We start from the raw sequence: 25276 nt of genomic DNA, 5'->3' as shown, positions 1-25276 counted from the left end.
GTATCTCTGCCTTTGTTTCTATCACTGTTGCTGACAGCAGTGTGTTTCTTTCTCGCTCCCTCTGTTGTGGGACTTCTCTGGTGATAGTGTTCGTCCTGAGCAGGCCTGCGTCGAGCTGCTTGGGGACCAGCTCATTACTGTGTTTTTGCATTCATTGTCTTGTTTCACTTTGGGAGAGAAGGAACACTTTCAAGCTTCCATTGACTAATGTGTCTTCAGACAAGTGATACACACAAACGTAGCTCAGCACCGGCGGAAAGAGAACCGAAGATGGCAGCTACTAACAATAAATGTGTCTGTGCATGTGTTTTTACATTTAGACAGTCAGCAACATAACAAATGAGCACTGGGGTGAATTTACAGACCCAGATATTCTTATTACAGATGACATATACTGTAAAATAATGCACTACAAGCCTCTCAGTAAGCCAATCTGATCTGTTCGTCACAACAATGCAGTGTTACTTATTTACATATTCTAATTCCTATTAAATTTAAACACACAGCTTTGACATTTAGTGATCCCTTTATGCTTTAATTCCCCATTTTACACTGCAATTATGAGTGTCTGATGAGAATTTTCAGACAGGCAGTCACCGTATCTGCATTTCTAGACAAATATATAAACAGTATATTTTTTTCTGCTTCTCTGTTTGGTATGCATTTCATTAGTCATTACACGCAAAGACACAGACAGGGAGAAAGAAGAAGAAAAAGTAAGATAAGAGATTCAGGGTGAAAACAATCAACATCGCTGTGGGAGAGAAACAACGCAGCTCAGTTTGTTGATGTAATTTCTTCGAACAGAGGACCGAAGCAAAAATCATCTTTTTTCTTCTTCTTTCTCTCCCATGTGATACCATAGCATCACATTACATTAAAGCACACATATAACTTGAGTTATATGGTGTCAAGATGAGGCCAGATAACATTATACATGTACGTGAAGTATTGTAAACCAAAAATATAGATTTCTTTTTAAAAATGCACCTACAAAACCTAGTTTTAGAATCAGATTTGCCTTTATTGTCATTTAACAGTGCAAAGTACATCAAACGAAATTGAGTTCGATGATTAGGGACATCAGACCACTGCTCCTAACTGGTGCGCCACCACAAAACCCTTTTCTTCGAAAGAATTACAGTGAAGTTAAAGCAAGCACATACATCACATACATAAGACATAAGACATTATAAACACAGTACGCGTGGTCAGGTGATGGAAGTTTTTCAGTGGATTCGGTTGTGGGAGGGGGACAGGAAGAGAAGAAGAATGTTGTGAGGCAGATGGAGATGGGGGGGGGGGCGGTTAAATGCTTGTATGTGGTGAGTCCTTGAAAGTCTGTTTGTGTATGAAAAATAACAGACTCAGACTTCTGTCCGTCTTTCAGTCCTGTGTCTTGGCCTTGGAAGGATGTTTTGACTGCAAAGGAACAGATTAGACCAGAGTGGCTCCAACTGCTTTACCGGCTCCCAGGAGGAACAGAATTAAACGGGGAAAAATGATTTGATTTCTGCTTATTTAGTTATAACTTAATTTTTGTTATAACTGGGCCTCAGCATTTAACTCCTCACTTCAGAGCAGGTAGATCCTGCACAGTTCATCCTTTTTCCCTCAGTCCCGCGATTTGCCAGAGCGCATCCACGGTTTGTCCAGCGATGTAATCCAACTTTTGTGTGAGTCCACAGCTCGTCCAGCCAGGTCTCGCACACAATCCTCCAACTGCACCACCATCCGCTGTAATACCTTCACGTTGTCACTAACCACTCCAAAGTGCTCCTTAATTTCGATTGACAGCAGAGGGGTCTCTGTGTGTGCTGCTGTCTTTCCAACTTTGCGATGAACCAGGGCAAGTCCAAGACCAATTAGAAGGTGTCCCATTATCAAAAATCCAAATAGGTAAATATCCTCAATATCCTCCACCGACAGAACCCACAGCCATACTACCTCCACTTGTTCCAAGCATCGATTGCATACTGCAAAAGTTTCCGTCAGTGCAGGCGGGCTCCCCCAGGCCCCTGTTCCTGGGTGAAAAAATGTTGTCAATTGCGCTGAGTGACCAGTTGATCAATTTCATAATTTAGTTGTTCGGGAGTACAGCAAGCAGGGGATCCAAAGACAAAATCAGATGAGACGTAGAGGCAAAAGCAGGAGAAAAAAAAAAGAGGAAGGCAAGGACAGCTCAGAAACATGGCTGTTCTCGACAGAGGACAGGGAGAAAAGTTTGCTGCGACAAATTTGTTATTTGCTTTTACAAAACTTTGTCTGCATTTACAAAACACTTTTCTGGCCTCTTTTTGATGTGGGGGTGTAGTTAGATAAGAGGCATGTACAGACTTGGTCCAGATGGGAAGCAATATTAGTGGTGATGGACAGACATGGCCTCTTTGACTACAATGGAGCAACGGCAAAGTACCATCGTTACATTAACCCTTTCATCCATGAATTATGAGAACCTTACTTGAGTTTTTTTCCTTCGTGTTTTTATTCCTCTTTAGGCATGAAAAAAACAATGCAATTGAATTTTTTTAATGAACCTATTTTTCATGGAGTTACAAAAATGTCCACTCAGCTGGACTCCAATTTTTGAAGCAAAATAACATGTATTTAAGACCCATCATCAGAAAGTGATCAGCTGCGTGAAAACTATGAAATAAAAACATTTGTCATGCAGCTAGTCTGATGTTTTCTCACATTTTAACATACTCTAATACTAGTTATTACTAACTTCATGCAGACAATATGCAAAAAAAAAAAACCCTTTTTGATTAAGAAAATGGTTGATTACAGTCTAATAACAATTAGCAATTGATTTAACACATGTTACTGCAGATCAGGTTTATCAACCTGATCTGCAAAGTTACAGTTTTGGTATGAATTACAGTGTATTATGGCATGATGCATAAGCGTTCACTGTGTCGGCTAATATGGAACTAAAACAACAAAACCCATGAATATATAAGAGAAGAACTGGAGAATAACTGTCCACTGTAGTGACCAGTATGCATGAAAGGGTTAAACATAACTGGGACTCATGTGCATGGTGCTGCCGGCTCAGAGCCCAGAGTGGGAGTCGGGGCCCGAGTAAGGCTGACGGATAGCCTTACTCGGAACTGGATCTGAGGTCCGTTTAAGTCAAACGGGCTCTGCTGTGAGCACTGCTGCATCCAGCGCACATGGCTGTGGCCGGTTGCGCACCGGGGCTTGGAGCTTTGTGTCCAGCTTGGTTCTGAGTTCTGTAAACAAAACTGGTTCCATTTATGGATCTTGGAACTGGTTTCGAGAACGGAACCAACTTCACTCTGCCGAATGATAATAAGTGGTGTTATTTAAGGTGAAATAGACACATCATGGTGGTACTTCACAATCGCTCCATTGTAGTGAATGAGGTGATGTCTGTCCATCACCACTAATAATGCTTCCCGTCCTGACCACGTCTGGACACGCCTCTCATCTAACCACACCCCCACATCAAAAAGAGAATGTTTTCTAACCGCAGGAAAGTGTTTTGTGACCACAGAAAAGTTTTGTAAATGCAGAAAGTGTTTTATGAAAGCAAAAACAGGTTTGTAGAAGCAAAATGCATTCTGTAGGTGCATTTTTAAAAAGAAATATATATTTTTGTTTTACAGTACTTCAAGTACGATTACAATGTTGTCTGGCGTCATCTAGACACCATACAATTAGCTCCTTATTAGCATACATATACATATTACACTTGCAGAGGACTTATTGAGCTCCAGATATGAACCATGATTTAATTTCCAGCAAAAAAATTCAATGACACACTCAAGCAAATGCAACTGCAGTGTGTGTAACTAATGTCCCATGAGTTCACAAGTCAAACAAAATGCTGTTTTAATTGTTGTAATTAATGGGGTGAAACCTGTAACCCAGTTCAAGTTGACAACCAGAATCACACTGCTTCCTCCACCGCTGATATTCCTGTTTGTCCACACAACAGCTACCAAATGCATTCTCTATTGTGGGGAATTTCCCAGCTCTCCCTCTGACACAACAGTGTTGTTGCATTGGTTCACTGCTGCCAGCTCTTTAAGTCAATGCCAACATCCACCAGTATGCTCCTGGGGGGACTTGATTTATCCATTACTCTCCAATACCTACATGTAAGAATATCTACGGGGACGCCACACTCCAAATTTCATCCTTATTCATAGATAAGTTTGAATTTGAACCCTCCAGGTGCTGCAAAGCTGTCTTTATATTCATTCCGGCAAAAATCGAGTAGATTTCTACAACCCGTTTTAATTCCTGCTTAATTTGTTATGTTTTATAACTAGTTGTGCCACAACATTTGCACATATGAGGTCAAGACTTCCGACGAACACTTCTCCGAGTACGCCATAGTTTGTCAGCAGCAGCAGTTGTAGTAATATCTGAAAATATGTCCAACTTTCGAGCCGATTACCTAAAATGTTTAGTTGTTGATTGAATTAATGAACACAAGTGGCTGAACGGGACAGAAAGCACGGTCAACAACCTGGAGGGGGCGGGGCATGAAGTGGTTCATTTGCATTTAAAGGGCCAGTGCTCAAAATGACCTTGCACATATAAGGTCAAGACTTCTGATGAACATTTCTCAGAGTACGACACAATTGTTTGTCAGCAGCAGTGGTTGTAGTCCACACTGAAAATATGTCCAAACTTTGAGCGGATTATCTAAAATGTTCAGTTGTTGGTTGAACTGGACAGAGCAGCACAGTCAACAACCTGGAGGGGGAGGGGCATGAAGTTGCTCATTTGCATTTAAAGGGCCAGTGCTCAAAATGACCTTTCTGGTGTCATTACTCAGAAATAGGGTTGAAGATGGACCTGTGGAGTTGAATTAATGAAGAATTCAGACCCAAGCAGAGCATTTACAGTTTATGTAGACCAGTGGAAATGTTTTAAAATGCATAATTCCATTTAAAAAAGCAAAATATCACTCCTTTAAACCTAGTATCACTGGCAAAAGAACTGGAGAGAAACACTCTTCTGTTCATTTACACAAAACTCCGTTTAGATATGGTGTATGTAGTTCATAGCACAGATTTCAGATGGACCCCGACAGTGAGGAGAGGTGGAGGTAGTCAAAAATTACAAAACATGTCATTTCCAGGGTAAGATTTGTCTCATTATTAGACTTCCATCAGACATTTGTTCCAGCAATGAGTCTATGTATTGTGCAGCTGTTGAACTCTTAGTCAGCTGCGCTTTTATAAAGATCGCGTAATGACTGGTTTGGGCTATCAAGTGCATTATGAGTGTAGACACTCACCTACGCAAACAGATTAATTGTTGATGCATATTACTTAACATTCACCTCCACAGGCAGTCAGCCAACCAGCAACTAAATGAAAGCGGCTGTTCATTTTGCCTCCTCTATTCAAGAGCACAGTTATTATAAAGCGCAGTTATTGTCATTAACACATACATGCGATGTTGTTTTTTTTCTGTCTGCATTTAGCACATGAAGCTAAAAAGACATAGGGAGTAGAAAGGCATTAACCTCCTTTTAATACATTTCTTATAACTGATGATTGCCAAAGCAATAAAGCAACACTCTAATAAAACTGATGATTATATACTCATGCGGTCAAGAAAAAGCAACAATAATGCATCCACTATCCGCTAAGAGTTCTGATACAGTAGAAGAGAGGTGTCCCGTGGGAATTTTTGTCTGCTCACACTCATAAAAGGTGAGAATCTGCGCTCAAAATCAAACATCCCATGAGACCCAGCAGAGGTCTTAACCCCATTAGTTCATACAACAGCTTGTATACAATCCTCATAGTGGTGAGTGTGCATGTGTTTCAGCCACTGAGCGCTGAAGAAGTCTCACAAAAGGAAATCTATTTGTATGGACTACCCTGATTTACCTCATGCATCTGAAATTAGCAGGTATTCTCCTCTTCAGCACAAATAAAGTGTGGTATTCAACCGAATCCTTCACACCTCACTGAACACACTGAAACATCATTTGGAATGTAGAACACCTTCTGCATGTGTTAATCCTGACTAGTTTTGCATGTCCTACACATGAAGTAAGGAATACACGTTCCTGCTGCACTCATTTAACCCTTTCATGCATAGTGGTCACTACAGTGGACATTTATTCTACAGCTGTTCTCTTGTATGTTCATGGCTTTTGTTGTTTTAGTTCCATATCAGCCAACACAGTGGACACTTACGCATCATCCCATACACTGACATTCATACCATTACTGTAACTTTGCTGTTCTTGATAAACCTGATCTGCAGTAACATGTTTGAGTGTAAAATAATTGTTAGTTGTCATTAGACTGTAATTAACTTTTTTTTTTTGCTTATTATCTCCATGAAGTCAGTAATAACTTGTATTAGAATATGTTAAAATGTGAGAAAACATCAGATTAGTGGCATTAAAGAGTTTTTATTTCATAGTTTTCACAGTTTATCACTTTCTGTTTTGTGTTTTCAATACATGTTTCTTTGCTTCAAAAATGAAATCCACGGTGTCCAGTTGAGTGGACCAAGGTTATTATCGTTAACGAAAACTAATGAAATGACAAAAACTAGAATTGAAAAAACATTTTCATTAACTGAAATAAATTAAAACTATAATTAAAAGAAAAACGATGACCAACTGAAACTGTATTGTGTGCTTACAAAACTAGCTAAAATGTATAAAAATTATGAATAAAATTCCCTTTTTGTGTTCGTCTTTGTCAATGTCGTATTGATACGAAATTGATTTATTTCGCTCTAGCAACTTTAGCTAGCGGCACCATACGACACTTCACAGTCAGTCACTTGTGGTCACTTGTGGTTTCCAGTCGTCTTCTGGTCCCCACTCTACATGGAAACATGGAGACTAAAGTTGGGAGAAAGCAGCAGAGTCCTGTCTGGGATTTATTTGAATACAATGGAGAAGAAGAGAAAAGATATGACAAAACTAAAATTAATGCTAAAACTAAACTAAAACTAAGCATTTACAAAAAAATGAAAACTAATAAAAACTAGCAAACCTGCTCTAAAAACAAATAAAACTAACTGAATTAGAGAAAAAAGTCAAAACTAAATGAAACTAAACTATAATGAAAAATCCAAAATTATTATAACCCGAAGTGGACATTTTTGTAACTCTGTAAAAAATAGGTTCATTAAAAAACATTCCATCACATTGTTTTTTTCATGTCTAAAGAGGAATAAAAGCACTCAGAAAAAAAATCTTGACTTAGGTTCTCATAATTCATGCATGAAAGGGTTAAAGTTATAGGATACTCCTATACTGGTATTTCTTGTTTGATTTTTTTATTGCGTTTCCAAAGATAAATAGATGTTTTTCAGCATAGCACAAATTCATTGCTATGAATCATAATAGCACTGAAATTTGCATTATTTTTTAGTCTCTAAGTTTAGATTTCATTTCACTTAAGTTGAAACATTTTATTGTTATATTTAGGAATTATTTTTTCCTTTTAATTCAGTGTTTGTGGGAATTTTTCATATGCAAAACCTGGATTTACAGAAAATGAAAGACAATGTGTTCATTATTTTCCTCACCTTAATTCACCTTCAAATTTAGTTTGTATTCACCAAAAGTATTACACTTTTAGTACATTGTCAACAGGGGTCTGGGCAGCAAAATGATAATGAATGTCTTAATATAATTTTATATTGTGATAAATATGATTGAAACATTTTATGTCCACAAGATAACTTCAGTTTGCATTGTGCATCTTCACTTACAAAATGCTTCAGAGTTTATTTTGACACAATTTTCCTAAACATTAAAATGTATTCATGATATATATATATATATATTTTTTATATAGAAATGTATTTTATTATAGTAGTTTTTATATGTTTTACATTATATCTTCACATGTTTAGAATATTTGTCATGTTCTGACCACAAATATTCATTTAAAGCCACTAATAACCATCTGGATTTTGCAAGTTTCATTTGTTCCACTCTCACTCAGGAAAAAGATCAGCTTATAAACTTAGAATATCTACTTATTTGACATTTATTGGGATATTTTTTTGACAATAACTCACATGAATATTCAGATCAATAATGAAAGTCCCACAAGTTGTAAGTGTCATGTGTCCTAATATTTTTGTCCATATAGTGTATTCAGTGTCTCATATTCTGTGAGAAAAATATTAATATTCAATGTTTCTCAATACAACGTGAGAACAGGAACAAATATTGAATCATCTATGAAAAATAGAAAATCTAAGGGTTACATGCAGGTTATTTGCGCTGTGTTCTGTGTTGACTTTTGTTATGTATATAATTAAATACTATTGGGATTTAGTGCATAAGAAGTTTTAGTTTTATAGTTGAAGTGTTAGATTTAATTTGTCAGGAAGCTGTGAGGAGGGACTTGAATTATAGAGGCTGAAAAGTGTAGAATGAAATTATATTATGACATCAAATATTTATATGATTTATTAAAAATCCTCTTTTACTCTATGTACCATTAATATTAGGGGAAAATAAGCATATGGTATGTGCAGTATGTAACTTTGTTCATTATAGTTTTTACATAGCTTTAGGTTTGTCTGTTTTTTGTTTTTTTTATTATTATGAATTTATTTATTCATTTGTAATTTTTTTTTTTTTTTATTGGATTATGTCTGTTAATTATAATAATAACCCTGCTATTGTGCTATATTATTGACCTAATGTACAGAAACTTGCCAATATCCTAAGTTGATGATGTGAATGTCCAAAATATTATAAACATGGAAAAATGTCTGGTCCTTCTGTCTCCGGTGATGTAAAAGTAAGTGTGACACATACAGATAATCTATTATATTTTGTTTAGCCTGCATGTCTTTGACCTGTGGGACTAAACCAACCAACCAAAACGTATTTAATGAAAAGGAGATGGATTTTATCATAAGATCATTATTACGCTCTGATATTTTAAATCACATAACCACAGTTATAAATTTAATTGGTTGAAACATGTCTGAGTTCAGGTGTAGAAATGAGACATGTTTTCACATGTTCATCAAAGGGTGTTTTTGGTGACTGACAAAACGTATTTGTCACTCATCCTGCACATTTAATGAAGAGCTCATTAGATGGGAACCTCATTAGCTATTTGACGACTGAGAGCAAATGATCCAGAGAGGAGGAGAGGAATTTGTAGCGTGTCTTTCATTGAAGGTGGAGAGGCAAGGAACATTCAAGGATGTGCCTTCGCTTCTGGCTTCTTGATTGGAGTAAACATCATCATCTTTATAACAGCCTCCCTGCAAACATAATCCTCCACGGAAAAATGCTCCTAACCCAAATAAACCACCGAAAAAGAGATGATGAGAGTTACTGGAGGAATGTATTTTTAAAGATGTCCTATTTTCTTACATGTGCAACCCAAGAATTTTTATTTTTTATTTATTTGAATGCATAATAAGTGGACGCAGAACAAAGAGTGCTGTATCTTGGTGGTGATAACCTCCCCCCTGCCTCTTGCAGATCTGTGACAAGGAATGGCACTACTATGTGATCAACGTGGAGTTTCCTGCAGTGACACTGTTTGTGGACGGTGTGACCTATGAACCCTACCTGGTGACAGACGACTGGCCGATCCACGCGTCGAAGATTGATACACAGCTGACTGTGGGCGCCTGCTGGCAAGGTCAGTGTGTGTTTGTGAATTTAAAAATATACAGGAGCTGCAGTAGGAGCAGGAAACGACATCACAACATCAGTGAAGTCTAATATGTGATGGAGATGGTGCATGAGAGGACATCATCACACAAGTTTGTCATCAGAAAATGCTTATTGGCTAAAATTTGCTTAGAGGTCTTATTTATGTCTTTGTGCATAAAAAATAAATATAAGTGAATCCCCAAAGGAACTCTGTGTTGGTAAATGCAAGTTATGCAAATTTACAGGATTTCAATTCTGTTCAACATGTTGATGGTCATATGAACTATGTTTTCAGGTCAAAAATGTCCAATTTTATCACAATTAATGCTATATTTTTTCATGTCACAAATGGCCAAGTTATATTTTAACTGAATTTACCTGAAAAACAAATATTCTATTTTTTTTAGATTCCCCAATTTTTCTTACAAGATTCTATCCTACATATCACATGTTTTATTTTTACAGGTTGCAATATGGAGTATGGTGCTGATCCATCCTGCTTATGTTACGCCAATACATACATTAAGAATGTCACACGTCACTTTTTAAATCAACAGTTTTCGAATAATAAGCATTTTTATGAAGAAATAACTATTCTATATTGTTATTTCCTCTTTAGTATGATGATAAACTATACAATAAATAATTCTGATACTAGTTTTTGCACAGGGATCATTTGTGGAAACGGTGACATGGCTGCCGAGCATCAGTATGATGGGATCTGTAACAACCATGTCACATCCGTCCACTGACACATTTTGTGTTTTTGTGTCAGCTGTTATTGTTTTAGATCCACAATACTAACATTTATGAATAAGAGGAGAATTAGCAATAGTAAGTATATAAGTTTATTACTAATAAAGTACTAGTACTGACCAGATCATCATGGGCAATGTCAAGTCTGTCCACCAGCAAAAGTTTTCACATACACGTGCTATTCAAAATCCAATATTTCTGAAAATATAGCTTCCACTGTCAAATAATATCAGTAGTCTGTGCACAAATGTATTAGCATTATGTCAACACAGTTGTATGCATTTCTTACAATTTTTTTTTTTGACCAAAATGGCCACTCATTTGACCCCCTAAGTAAATTTTAGCCGTTATGGAAACAGCACAATGTGAAATTATTTTCTGAATGGTGTTTACCTGTTTCAAAAAAGAGCAAATGAGGATGTGGAAATGCCTGTGTTGAGTGCATTCTGATATACCACATTGTACTGTACCATCTTCATCCACATACTGGGTCACAGGGGCAGCAGCCTCAGTAGAGAAGCCCAGACAGCCCCCTCCCCAGCCACTTCCACCAGCTCTTCCGAAATCCCGAGGCGTTGATATAATGAAGATTTATAGATCAGCTGTTTGACGTATCTTCCCAGATGCTCTGATGAGGCGTGAAATCATATCTGGTTGTACAACAGAGAGTGTGGACCAAATGAGGGTCAGAATTCTTTGTCTAATCTGTAAAAACTGCAACAGAACGCTGTACTTCTACTGTTTGCATCTAACAGAGCCCACAGCCCCACCTTCAAGGCAAGGCAGGTTTATTTGTATAGCACATTTTAGCAACAAGGCAATTCAAGGTGCTTCACACAGGACATTGAAATAAAAAGAAACACATTTAAAACATTATAAAAGAAACATGTAAAAGGTGATTAAAAACAGCAAGTAAGAAAAGAACACAAAAAAATCCAAAAATATAAAAACACACACATATTAAAGTAAGAGTTGCAGTGCAGAGTTTCAAAGGAGATTATAAAATTTAAAAAAGTCAAAAGCCTTTTAGTCAAAGGTAGCAGTGAACAGGTGAGTCTTTAACCTTGACTTTAAAGAACTCAGACTCTCAGCAGACTTGATATTTTCTAGTAGTGTGTTCCAGATATACGGAGCATAGAAAGTGAACATTGATTCTCCATGTTTAGTTCTGACTTTTGGAACACAGAGCAGACCTGCACCAGATGACCTGAGTGGTCTGGATGGTTCAATGACACAAAGACACTATGCAGCCTAGTTTATTCTCCCCAAACCAGTTGATGAAAATGCTAAATTCAAGTTTTCTTTTTCAGTAATTGGCTTCAAATTCACTTGACATTTTGTAGAAACACAGTGACTCGCAGGCAGCATGGTGAAATTCCAGCACTGATCAGTAAAGGCCTTAATAGGTTTCTCGGCCACTCTAAATCACCCATAATTGTAAATTAGTTGGTGAATGTTTGTCGTCTGTATATGTCAGCCTTGCTAAGAACTGGTGACACATCCTGGGTATTCCCCATCTTTGTCCAACTGGCACCACCATGACCCACTCAAGGACTAAGTAGTTCAGTAAAAATGAATAAATGAATGAACAGTCACTGTCTTCTTTATATTGTAATTATATCTAGCATTCGTTTCAGGTAGAGGCCATGAACTAATGTCTTTTACATCAAAAAAATCAGTTAATTAAAGTCCTTATAAGTTGGTTATGTAATAAAAAATGAATACATTGCTGTATAGTAATAGTCAGAAGCAGGTTCATATTGTAAATGTTGCTGTAAAACTAAATACAATAAGGATTTTAATAAAAAACGAAACAACATAAACTAACTCACACCAAACGGGGGAATCAATAGTAATTCAGTAAAGTTTGAAGCAGTTGGTGGATCTTTGCCAAATTCCCCCCAAACTCTGCAAAACAAAATCTGAATGTTGTAGCTACAGATCAGAAGTAAATACTATAATATATTAAAATGTTCTGTATTTTGTAGAATATTAAAACTCTGAATTAAAAAAATAATTTAAAAAGACTAAAAATACTATTCTTTAAGATTATGAGGGAAGAACAAGAGACTTACTGTTGCAACAGATACTGTATATAAAGAGATTAAGATTTTCCCTGAGGCTGCAAGTCTTTCTTTTAGAGACATGAGCAGTGAGCATCAAACGGGAAATTCTGCATGTCAGTTCTGGCAGCCTGAGATGAGAGCGCGTATGATCGCATTGGAGTGAGTAGGAGCTACCCCACTGCCATGTTTATGACAGGAATAATTTTACAAAAGTGTCTTTAAGGAGACAGTGAGGAGACTCTGCAGCTGGCTTAAATACTGCACTTGTGCTCATCACACTCAGCATTAGTCAAAGTTTCAGATTTGCAACATTCAGTCCATCTATTTGGTTCTTTTTTGGGGCATAAACATATTTGAACACATCTGTTTATGACAGAAAGTACATGCAACTCACAGCTTTAGAAAATTAAACTCCTATGTAGCTTTGACATAACGGCTTCTGCTGAATTATTTCTTTAACCCTTTCATGCATACTGGTCACTCCAGTGGACAGCTGTTCTACAGCTGTTCTCTTGTATATTCATGGATTTTGTTGTTCTTTTCATTGTTTTTTTGTTTGTTTTTTTACACATATCTTTATTAAAGTTTTAAGACACTACATATCTTTTCTGACATGAATTGGTAACATTATGTAGAGCTCTCCTGAGCATAAACCCCCAGAAACACAAGCTCTCCCCATAGTTTTCACACAATTTATCAGTAAATACATGTTTCTGTGTGTCAAAAATTTAATGTATGGTGTCCAGCTGAGTGGACATTTTTTGCAACTTCATGAAAAATAGGTTCATAAGAATTTTTTTTTCATTATTATTTTTTAATGGATTTTTAAAATGTTTTAAAATATTATTATTTTTTATTTTTTTATTTTTCAGAAGAAAATTTTCAATCGCATTGTTTTTTTCACGCCTAAAGAGGAATAAAAACACTCAGGAAAAAATTTTGGTTAAGGTTCTCATAATTCGTGCATGAAAGGGTTAAAGAAAGAAAAAACAATAGTCTTAATGTCTTTTTTCCTATATTTTAAGTCTTATGTAAGTGTTCCTCTCTCCTGATCACACCCTCTGAATGTGGATTATTGACTGAAAATGAATGACATTTATTTAAAAGTAATATTGAAACAAACTCTACTTTAAATGAGATTTTTTACAGTTATCACTCATTTTGTTGTTACATAACAATAAAAGAGAAATCAGTAGAGAGAGAAACTGCTGCTACGATTGAAATAAAGTAAAACTCAGCAGAAAAAAATGTATAGTATGTAGCAGTATAGTTATAATCACAGTACTGTCGCTGTAAGAGAAGAATAAGCATGAGCATGTCAAAAAAAGGGGTCAAATCAAACCCTAGGGCTACACATTGGGCAGAGTTGATCCACGTCGACAGTCATTTAAATCAGATAAAAACAGGTTACTGAGATTGTCATGAACCAAGTTGTTGAGGCACAAGAAAACACAGGTGGGAAGTTCAAAAGCGGGTTATTTTCCCCCAAAATATTCAATAAAACAAATAACTGAGGGCAACTGAAAAAGCAGAGCTATAGGGCGGTTTAAAAATAAATCAACAAAACATAACACAAGCAATAAATAAGGCTAACAAAACAAGAAGTTAACTCAACAGACCAGACAGAATGAAAGATGAGGGAAATGTGTGTATGGGTTGACAAAACCAATAAATATACATGGAGAAAAATGACCAAACTAAAACACACAAAGACGCTCAAGGAACAGAACATGAAACAAAAAGCAAAACAAAAAAATCTCTTCATCTTTGTGAGACCATGAAGGAGAAGTTAACAGGTAAATGATAAAGTGTGAAAACAGTATAAACTAAATATGTATGCCACTGCAAAAGGATCACTTTCTCTGATTTTACCATTTATACATATGTGTTTGAGTAAAATGAACATTATTCTCTAAACTACTGACAACATCTCTCCCAAATTCCAAATAAAAATATTGCTATTTAGAGCATGTATTTGCAGAACACACCACATGGTCAAAATTCCAAAAAGATGCAGGGTTGAAATGAGCATAACTGTTTATTTCTCATTATCTTTTTTTCAGATACAAAATACTGGAAATATGCACACAGTCTTAAATGACACACAAAAAATAACTGAACTAAATGGGTTCTAAAGGTTAAACCCAGTAATTAGTGTAACCCCTGACCATATGACAAGAAGCAGCACAAACAATTAGAAACATCTGACATGTGTTGGATGAACCCTGGTATAAAACATCAGAAGATCTTTACCATACTACTGGAAGGGCTCAGAGCATCTGTCTGTGGTTCTAAGAAACTGAGATTTTTTTAACTGGCCAGTTCGGTACCTACAGTTGAGGACTAGTCCCATCTCGACATTAAATATCTTTTTTTTTTTTTTTTAATTCCCTATTTTAAAGTCAGGAGGGACTGATTTAATTCACGATGCTAAGCAGTTACCAGGGGGTGGGACAGGAAGAAGCCCTGCACGTCAGGAGACAATGGATATGTTCAGTGTTGTCCTCTGGTGGTCAAACACAGGAGTTTGGCATATTTATGTATTTTTGATTAAGGAAGAGACTACCAAAAATGGCAAGTTGATAGGACCAATATTTTGGGAGATATTAGTCATTTTGGAATACAATAGCCTTATAATTATGTTGCAATGACCATGATGGTTGACGAGAAGCACAGTACCACACTGCATGATGGGAAATGAAGTTAAAAACAGGAACGACACATTTACTAACTTCAGTCCCTAAATTTTGTATATATATATATATATATATATATAGAGAGAGAGAGAGAGAGAGAGAGAGAGAGTTAGGAATCTGACACTGGAAGTAAGGAAGGGGCAGGACTAGATAAGTCATTGCTTCTTTCTGTCCCTTCTAAAACTGCGTTTATGAGTTGATTCATATGTACATTTATGTTAAATTTATTGTGTTTCGTTACTTTTTTCTGTGATTACTGACCAGTGATGGGTGCATATGTAATTGACTTATTGCTGTTATTGTTTTTTCAGTTCTTTTTTTTTTACATCAAAGTTTGAGACAAATAAACCAAATAAAATAAAATAATAATAGATATCAGTATTAATATATTCATTGTCCTTTAAATTTTAAAGAATGATTTACCAAACAGCTTTTTTGTGAGTACTCATAAAATGTCAAAAGTGAGCTCTGCAAGTGCAAAGGGAGGTCACATTAAATACTACCATGTTAGTTTATAGAGGCTGTTTTTTCCCAAAAACGTACATTTTTCCTGCTGTACTTCGCATATATTCAGACTGTATCTTAACACAGAGACAAAGACATGCACATCTGTGGTCATTATAACTTTTCTAAAACAACACACCTGATGTTAGTGTAAGACTTTTGCACAGTACTGTATATCCTTATCATCCTACTATCCTGAAGCATAACAGCTGAACAACACATAAAATGAATGACTGTCAGATCCAGACTCATGTGCTGTTAATGTAGGTACAGCTGCTGTTCTGTGTGTGAATGTGCATGGCCTCTTTTTGAGTTCACAGATGTCATGACACACATCACCTGACTCCAAACAACACCAGTAGAATTTTTCTGTGAAGTCCCACATAGGTCCCACATAGGTCCAGGGACATATAACATTATTTTAAGTCAGCCATGAATTCCTGCCTGAATTACATTAAAGGGGTCATATTTTGGTAAACCCACTTTTATTCGTCTTTGGTTCATTTATTTGTGTGTTTGGACCCTAATAGTTCATAAAGTTTGAATTTGAACCCTCCAGGTGCTGCAAAACTATCTTCATATTTATTCTGGCAAAAGTGGATTTCTACAACCTGTTTAAATTCCTTCTTAATTTGTTCCGTTTTATAACTCATTATGTCATGACATTTGCACATATAAGGTCAAGACTTCTGATGAACATTTCTCAGAGTACGACACAATTGTTTGTCAGCAGCAGCGGTTGTAGTCCATACTGAAAATATGTCCAAACTTTGAGCGGATTATCTAAAATGTTCAGTTGTTGGTTGAACTGGACAGAGCAGCACAGTCAACAACCTGGAGGGGGAGGGGCATGAAATAGCTCATTTGCATTTAAAGGGCCAGCGCTTGAAACGACCTTTCTGGTGTCATTACTCAGAAATAGGGTTGAAGATGGACCTGTGGAGTTGAATTAATGAAGAATTCAGACCCAAGCATAGCATTTACAGTTTATGTAGACCACAGGGAAATGTTTTAAAATCCATAATTCCATTTAAAAAAGCAAAATATCACTCTTTTAACATCTGGAACCTATTTTGATGGACATTTCAGTAGACTGTATTACAGACATAAAGTGCTATAGAAGCATGAACACTGGTTTGATGGCAGAGAACTCATGCTCATTAACACACAAAATCGGAGCCTTTTTTTAAATTTCTTTATAGACCAGTCTGTGTCTGAAATGTGAGGAAACACAACAAACTTTAAAAACTCTGATAAACAAGGCTAAATTTCTCTCTGGAACAAAGTTTATGGGCATGTGTACACCAGCATATGATTTGCAGAAAATCTTGTGAATAGATCCATAAAACCAGTCAGACTGCAGATGCAATGACAATTTATTAGTGGGCAAAATCCATTCTGTGTGGATGCAGCCCTGAATATGCTTTAGGTGAAGAATACTGTAGAAAGAAAGCTTAAATCTGAACAAATTGGACAAATTGTCAAAGACCTCGTTTTGACAGCAGAAAAGTAAATCATTGACGTTTGTTTGTCTATGTTGATTTTGTCAGTGATGGGCATGTCACTTTTAGCTGTGACTGACAATGGGATGTGATTATGTTAAGGCAATTCATGATGTGTTTTTGATCATTTTGCTCCTAGAGAGACACAAAATTTCTCTTTTGGGTCTTGAGAAAAACAGGTGAAAATAGTTTGGGAACCCTGCAGCAGGCTAAATTATTAACCCATACAGACCCAGTGTTAGTTTTGTAGCAGTTCCCAAATGAATTTTTCTCTCCAGTTAAACTTTCTTGAGTGATTTATCACCATATATTATATTATCCTCTGTATTTAGCATTTTTCACTGTAAATCATGTATTTTCCAATATGTAATTTCTTATATTTAATTACAATTTTTCCCAATTGCTAAAACACAAAAGCCAATTCTCTAAACCAAATGACCAGTTCTATAAACACATTTAATAAAAGTAGCCCCCGTTTGCCAAAACCGTAAACACATTTCACATGAAGACACAATTCACAAAACATGTCCTCCTTTTTTCAAAAATCTAAACACATTTTGTCTTGCTAAAACACAAGTTGCAAAAAAACGCTGCTCAAATTCTCAAATTAAAGCTCATGTGATGCAAAATGCTTGCCACAGTCAGCAAAATTTGAACACAATGAATACATCTGGCCTCATTCATTAAACACAACGACTAAAAATTGAAGACACTTGTTGCAAAGGATGTGATTCCACCTATTAAAACCAGTTCAGAGTGCACAGTTTGCTGAAGGTTCAAACAAATACAATGGACGGAGGCAGAGTCAGAGGAAGAGGAGTGCAATGACGTGATGCCGCGTAATATATGTGTGTGTGGGATAAACACTGTGAATAAACAAGAAAAGCACTCGGAGAGCGCAGACCTCTGCCAAGACAGATCTAACCCCCCCCCCCCCATGTTTGTTTGTTTGTTAGTAAGATAACTCAAAAAGTTATGGATGGATTTTTCAGGAAATTTTCAGGAAATGTTGATACTGGCACAAGGGAAAAATGATTAACTTTTGGTGGTGATCAGGGGTGGGGGATGGGGGGGGGGGCCCACTGATCTGCCTTGGCGGAGGTCTGCGCTCTCCGAGTGCTTTTCTAGAAAAGACAGCGCAGATCTCCGCCAAGGCAGATCAGTGCCGCCCCCCCCCCCCCGTGGACCCACCCTCACCCCTGATCACCACCAAAATGTAATCATTTTTTCCTTGTGCCAGTATCAACATTTCCTGAAAATTTCATGAAAATCTGTCCATAACTTTCTGAGTTATCTTGCGAACAAACTAACAAACAAACACGCACGCACACAAAGCAAAGCGATCACAATTTTTACCTCCACCAGGAGGTAAAAATATCACACCCTGAACATTGTTTTCAATGAGTATTGTTGTGTGTACTGGATCCTCTGTAGTGTTTGCATAGAGTTGTGATACAGTACAGTAGTGTACATACTGTATTTTCTGTAGATGTACATACTGTTCATATGAAACACACATCTATGAAGGCCCAGTACTTTACAGTGATATATTCTGAGAACAGATGCTGTAAGGTTTCTAAAAATATGCTTTGGCAGTTGTGGAAAAAAGAGAACATTCTCACACACTGAACACTGTGTTTTCAGTTGTTTTTTTGTAGTGTGAAATGATGTGTACAGTGTTTAAATTTTTGCAGGCTTGAGCAGCTGTTGTGGAGTGAACGTTTGAATTTTGAAGAGAGAAGGTGTAGTTGTGTTCATGTAGCTTTAGAAAAGTGTGCTGTGTTTAGAGTTTTGGAAAAAACTCAGGAAAATTTAGTGAAATGTGTTTTAGCAGTTGAGAAAAACTGTAAGATGTTCATGAAAACTCAGTTAATCCAAAGGTTATTATATCAAAACTGAGAAAACTGAAGAAAAAGTGACTTTTTCAGTACAGATATCAATAAGTGAACGTAAAAACAAGTGTGTCCATCCACTGTCATTGATCCAACTCCATGGGTTTTTCTGGTGAATCAGTGTTATTGAAGATAACAGTGTTTCTGCGTTCACTACGGAGCCTCCGAACATCCAAATGGGTCCTATCTGATGACCATGAAAAGATGACAAACTGCATTTCACACCAATTATTTACATGTATTGATAGGATTAGTGGATCTACAGATATTAAACATTGTGGTTCAGTAGATGATTTTGGTTGCCAGTGGCTGTTTGGGTCTTTATGGCTAAGTAAATTTCAACATCACAAACACAAAGCAAAAAGGCTGGACTTAAATTACATATGTGAAAAAGTTCATAACATCTTATTAAATATTTCTCTCCTGTTACAGTTAAGAACAGTTAAGCTTTTGGTCGCTGCTGGAGGTTTGGGTCTGTATGGGTTAAAAGAAAAGTGATTTCAGTATAGAAGGAGGGATATTTTTAAGCAATAATGGGTGGCTAACAGCTTCAGAGACTGAATGTTTTGTGCACAAATTGCAGCTGCTTTAGGGTTAGCATTCTGACTGTAACAAAAAATAAAAGCACAGGAAACAGTCCAAAAGTAGTGACAACATGCAGTGAATGAAGAATGAAGATGTTGAATATAATATCTAAAGCACAAACCATGGAGAGACTTACTGTTAAGATAAATTGAGAGATTAAGATTTATCCCCCGGGGCTGCAAGTCTTTCTTTTTTCAAATCGAGAGGAGCTAGCATCGAGCATCAAACGGTAAATTCTGCGTGTCAGTTCCAGCAGTCTGAGATGAGAGCGCATATGAGTGCACTGGAATGAATAAGCGCTACCCTACTGCCATGTTTATGACATGAATAATTACACAAAAGTGCCTTACAGGACGGCACAATGAGACGGTGGTGATCCGCTCTGCAGCTTCCTTAAATCACAATCGTGCTCATAGCACTCAGCATCATGCAAAGCTCCAAATTTGCTGGCATTTCAGCTGGTGTGTAAATTTCTTTTCATCCTGTGCCTGATTGCAATTTTCTTTTTTTGTCATCGTTTTCTTCTTTGCTTCATACAGCCCCTCTTTCTGCCTCTTTCCACGAATCTCTGATTGTGAGAGAAAGCCCTGAAGGAAGGATTAGCTAGACTGAATGGAGGACAACTTTGCCAGCTATTACATCCCAATGAAGCAGCTTTAAGCTTCACTAAGCCGCAACTGATAACTTTGCAGGCCATTAGATTGCCTCTCAGAGTCTCTCATTTCTCCATCCCCTTTTCCCTACAATCAACAACGTAATAATGATGAGACATGTAGAATAAAAGACAGTGAGACTGTACTCTCACTGCCTTAAAAGCAAGAAGGACGACACACGGCGCAGTACAAGGTTAACAAGAAAATGGTTCTGTTGTTGCTGCCTTTAAAGCTTTTCTCTGTAGTTGTAAGAAATGCGCTTTTATTTCTTGAGCAACAGTAAAATGGGGGTGGAAAAAAGCAAGCATCGTACTGTCCAAATACTTAACTAAAGAGAAAAAGTGTTGGCAAAGATGAACCATAAAAGCATCATTTAACACTGTTCATTATTTAGCCATTTACAGCTGAGTTAGAGGCATTCACTGAACACATTTTAATGATATTTAGAAGCTTCTCAGCAGTTACTTTATTTTTTTTTTATTAAAATCGCACTGATGTGTTGACTCAAACTGAAAGATAAAGTCTGAACCTTACAATTGATGATATCACTGATTGTGTATTCAATCAACAATGAAAAGGACAAAACCTTATGTTCATGTTTTTATCCACCTTTTTTGGAATTCCACTTATAATAAATTACTATCTAAAATCAACATAGTTTTCTTTAACATGGAGTTATTAAATCAAAACTGTTCATCATAACTTATTTATTTTAGGACCTAATTTGTAAAATCTACTGCACAACATGTGCCCCTCCCTCTGCCCTTATTACTCATCCCTCTCTTGTCGGACTGTGAAAACCATGTATGTCTAGACACATGAAGTCCAAAAATATCCGTTTCTGAGTGCTCGTTGCAACACAAAGGCCTCCTCTTGATGAAAAAGCTTTCAACACTGCCTTTGTCAGAGAAATGACGATGTGGAATAAAGGGAAGAGTGATGAGGAATGTACATTTGGTGACAAAGACAGTGAAAGTTTCTTTTCCTGCCCCTTCGTCTGAGTATTTGTAATCACTGAATCATAGTATTGACATGACTGTTCTAGGCTGCAGACATGAATCACAAAATAACAACAAAAACTCTTACAATAGTCTTGAATGTTTACTTAATGTACTATTAGAAGCACTGTAAGTAAACCTTGTTATAAGGATAAAAGTTAAAAACTAGTGCCATCAAACGATTACAATTTTTAATCAGATTAATCACAGGGTTGCTGTGGATTAATTCTGATTAATCGTGACTGAATATCTTTTTTTTTTTTTTTTTTTTTTTTTAATTTCTTTTTCACATGTTCATGGATGTAAAATACAACAAACAGTACAACAAGGCCAGTTGAGGGTTATAGTATTCAACAAAAGATATCCATAAATGATACAATAAAAGGAAAATAAGGACATCCCTTACCATTTCAGCACTGATGTCTTTGTTTATAAATCCAATCCATTTGTTCCATTTTCTATCAAACTCATCTTTTTTTAATCTTAAGGTATAAGTCATCTTTTCCTTCACCCATATTTCCTGTACTATATCTAACCATTGTTTGTATCCAGGTGGGTCAATATCAAGCCAGTTTCTTATTATGTGCTTCCTGCCAGCTGTGAGAAGAATTTTGACCAAGTAATTATCTCCTTTCAGTACAACTGCACTTATATTTCCCAAATATAAAGTGGAACAATTCTTGGTAACCATATATCCTAGTACCTCATTTATCACAGGGTTTACTTTGTCCCAAAATGGTTCTATTTTGGGACAACACCAGTAGATGTGTGCATGGTTTGCATTTATTTGACCACACTGCTTCCAACAGGTTTGTTCTTTTAATAATTGCTTACTTTTTAAATTTGGTGTAATAAAGAAACATGTTAATTTTTCCAATTGAATTCTCTCCATATGAGCGAGTTTGTTGATGTCTGTAGGTTTTCACACATGTGGTATCATTCCTCTTCAGAAATCATGGCATTCAACTCCTTTTCCCACTTACATTTTATATATACACTACCAGGCAAAAGTTTGGACTCACCTGGTTTTTCTTTATTTTTATGACTATTTTCATTGTAGATTCTCACTGAAGGCATCAAAACTATGAATGAACACATATGGAATTATGTAGTTTAAAAAGGTGTAACAAAACGCAAAGCATGTTTTATATTTTAGATTCTTCAAAATAGCCACATTTTACTTTTATTACTGCTTTGTGCATTCTTGGCATTCTCTTGATGAGCTTCATGAGGTAGTCACCTGAAATGTTTTCCAAAAGTCTGGAAGGAGTTCCAAATGATGCTGAGCTCTTGTTGGCCATCTGTGGTCCATCTCATGTCATTTAAATAAGAAGGTGAATCCAAACTTTTGCCTGGTAGTGTAGTGCAGTTTTATTCTGATACTCCATTAAACTGTGGTGAAGTCTTGACATGACATTTGATAATTTTTGATTTAATTCAATTTTTTATGTTTTAACCATGATTTTCATTACTGGGTTACTTTCTTCTGGTGTCACCCTCATTACCTTTTTATTGTAATGTTCCCTCAGCTGAAGATATCTAAATAGGTCTTGATTAACAAGTGCAAATCTTTTCCTCAAATATTCAAAACTTCTTAACTCTCCATTCTCTGTAACAATACACCACGCTGTCATTCCCTTTTTCATCCATTCTTTAAATGTTGAGTCGTACAACCTGGTCTTAAAATCACTGTCCAGTGTGTGGTAAATCAGAATATCATTCATTTTTGATCTATATTAATTGTGTTTCATTTTGCTTGAGCAAACAGACTTAAGAAAGAAAGGAATATATATGCACTTAATGTCTTTGTTAAACACCTTCAACATCCATCCATCCATTCTCTTCCGCTTATCCGGGGCCGGGTCGCGGGGGTAACAGTCTAAGCAGGGATGCCCAGACTTCCCTCTCCCCAGACACCTCCTCCAGCTCTTCCGGGGGGATCCCGAGGCGTTCCCAGGCCAGCCGAGAGACATAGTCTCTCCAACGTGTCCTGGGTCTTCCCCGAGGTCTCCTCCCGGTGGGACATGCCCGGAACACCTCCCCAGGGAGGCGTCCAGGAGGCATCCGAAACAGATGCCCGAGCCACCTCAGCTGGCCCCTCTCGACACGGAGGAGCAGCGGCTCTACTCCGAGCTCCTCCCTGGTGACTGAGCTCCTCACCCTATCCCTAAGGGTGCGCCCAGCCACCCGACGGAGGAAACTCATTTCGACCGCTTGTATCCGGGATCTGGTCCTTTCGGTCATGACCCAAAGCTCATGACCATAGGTGAGGGTAGGAACGTAGATTGACCGGTAAATTGAGAGCTTCGCCTCTCGGCTCAGCTCCTTCTTTACCACAACCGACCGGTACAGCGACTGCATCACTGCAGATGCTGCACCGATCCGTCTGTCAATCTCACGCTCCATCCTTCCCTCACTCGTGAACAAGACCCCGAGATACTTAAACTCCTCCACTTGGGGCAAAGACTCCCCACCGACCCGGAGAGGGCAAACCACCTTTTTCCGGTCGAGAACCATGGCCTCGGATTTGGAGGTGCTGATCCTCATCCCGCTCGCTTCACACTCGGCTGCAAACCGCCCCAGTGCACGCTGAAGGTCCAGGTTCGATGAGGCCAACAGGACAACATCATCTGCAAAAAGCAGAGATGAAATCCTTTGGTCCCCAAACCGGACCCCCTCCGGCCCTTGGCTGCGCCTAGAAATTCTGTCCATAAAAATTATGAACAGAACTGGTGACAAAGGGCAGCCCTGCCGGAGACCAACATGCACCTGGAACAGGTCTGACTTACTGCCGGCAATGCGAACCAGGCTCCTGCTTCGGTCATACAAGGACCGGACTGCCCTTAGCAAAGGGCCCCGGACCCCATACTCCCGAAGCACCTCCCACAAGATACCACGAGGGACATGGTCGAACGCCTTCTCCAGATCCACAAAACACATGTGGACTGGTTGGGCGAACTCCCATGAACCCTCGAGCACCCGATGGAGAGTATAGAGCTGGTCCAGCGTTCCACGACCAGGACGAAAACCGCCTTGTTCCTCCTGGATCCGAGGTTTGACTATCGGTCGGATCCTCCTCTCCAGTACCCTGGAATAGACTTTCCCCGGGAGGCTGAGGAGTGTGATCCCCCTATAGTTGGAGCACATCCTCCGGTCCCCTTTCTTAAAAAGGGGAACCACCACCCCGGTCTGCCAATCCAGAGGTACTGTCCCCGACCGCCACGCGATGTTACAGAGACGTGTCAACCAAGACAGTCCCTGCACATCCAGAGACTTAAGGTACTCAGGGCGAATCTCATCCACCCCCGGTGCCCTGCCACCGAGGAGCTTGCCAACCACCTCGGTGACTTCAGCTTGGGTGATGGACGAGTCCACCTCTGAGACCTCAGCCTCTGCTTCTTCTATGGAAGACGTGGCAGTGGGATTGAGGAGATCCTCGAAGTATTCCTTCCACCGCCCGACAACATCCCCAGTCGAGGTCAGCAGCTCCCCACTTCCACTGTAAACAGTGTTGGTGGCGCACTGCTTTCCCCCCCTGAGGCGCCGGATGGTTTGCCAGAATTTCCTCGAGGCCGACCGATAGTCCTCCTCCATGGCCTCCCCAAACTCCACCCAGACCCGAGTTTTTGCCTCCACAACCGCCTGGGCTGCAGCACACTTGGCCTTCCGGTACCCATCAGCTGCCTCGGGAGTCCCGCGGGCCAACAAGGCCCATAAGACTCCTTCTTCAGCGTGACGGCATCCCTTACTTCCGGGGTCCACCACCGGGTTCGGGGATTGCCACCACGACAGGCACCAGAGACCTTGCGACCACAGCTCTGAGCAGCCGCTTCGACAATGGAGGTGGAGAACATGGTCCACTCGGACTCAATGTCCCCAGCCTCCCCCGGGATCTGGGAGAAGCTCTCCCGGAGGTGGGAGTTGAAGACCACACTGACATCGGGTTCTGCCATACGTTCCCAACAGACCCTC

The 25276-nt window shown here is 38.3% G+C and overlaps 1 protein-coding gene across 1 annotated transcript in view; it reads left to right on the top strand.

Moving 5' to 3' along the window:
• The window catches only part of clstn2a (calsyntenin 2a), a 359501-nt gene that overhangs the window by 315219 nt on the left and 19006 nt on the right, over window positions 1-25276 (top strand). The window contains exon 10 of the mRNA XM_030160119.1: window positions 9476-9638. Coding sequence (XP_030015979.1) covers window positions 9476-9638 — 163 coding nt within the window. The remainder of the gene's footprint in view (window positions 1-9475; window positions 9639-25276) is intronic.

This window comes from Sphaeramia orbicularis, chromosome 17 (assembly GCF_902148855.1).
Source record: "Sphaeramia orbicularis chromosome 17, fSphaOr1.1, whole genome shotgun sequence".
Lineage (NCBI taxonomy): Eukaryota > Metazoa > Chordata > Actinopteri > Kurtiformes > Apogonidae > Sphaeramia > Sphaeramia orbicularis.
Note: the sequence above shows the minus strand (reverse complement) of the source record. Positions and strands in the feature narration are given on the sequence as shown.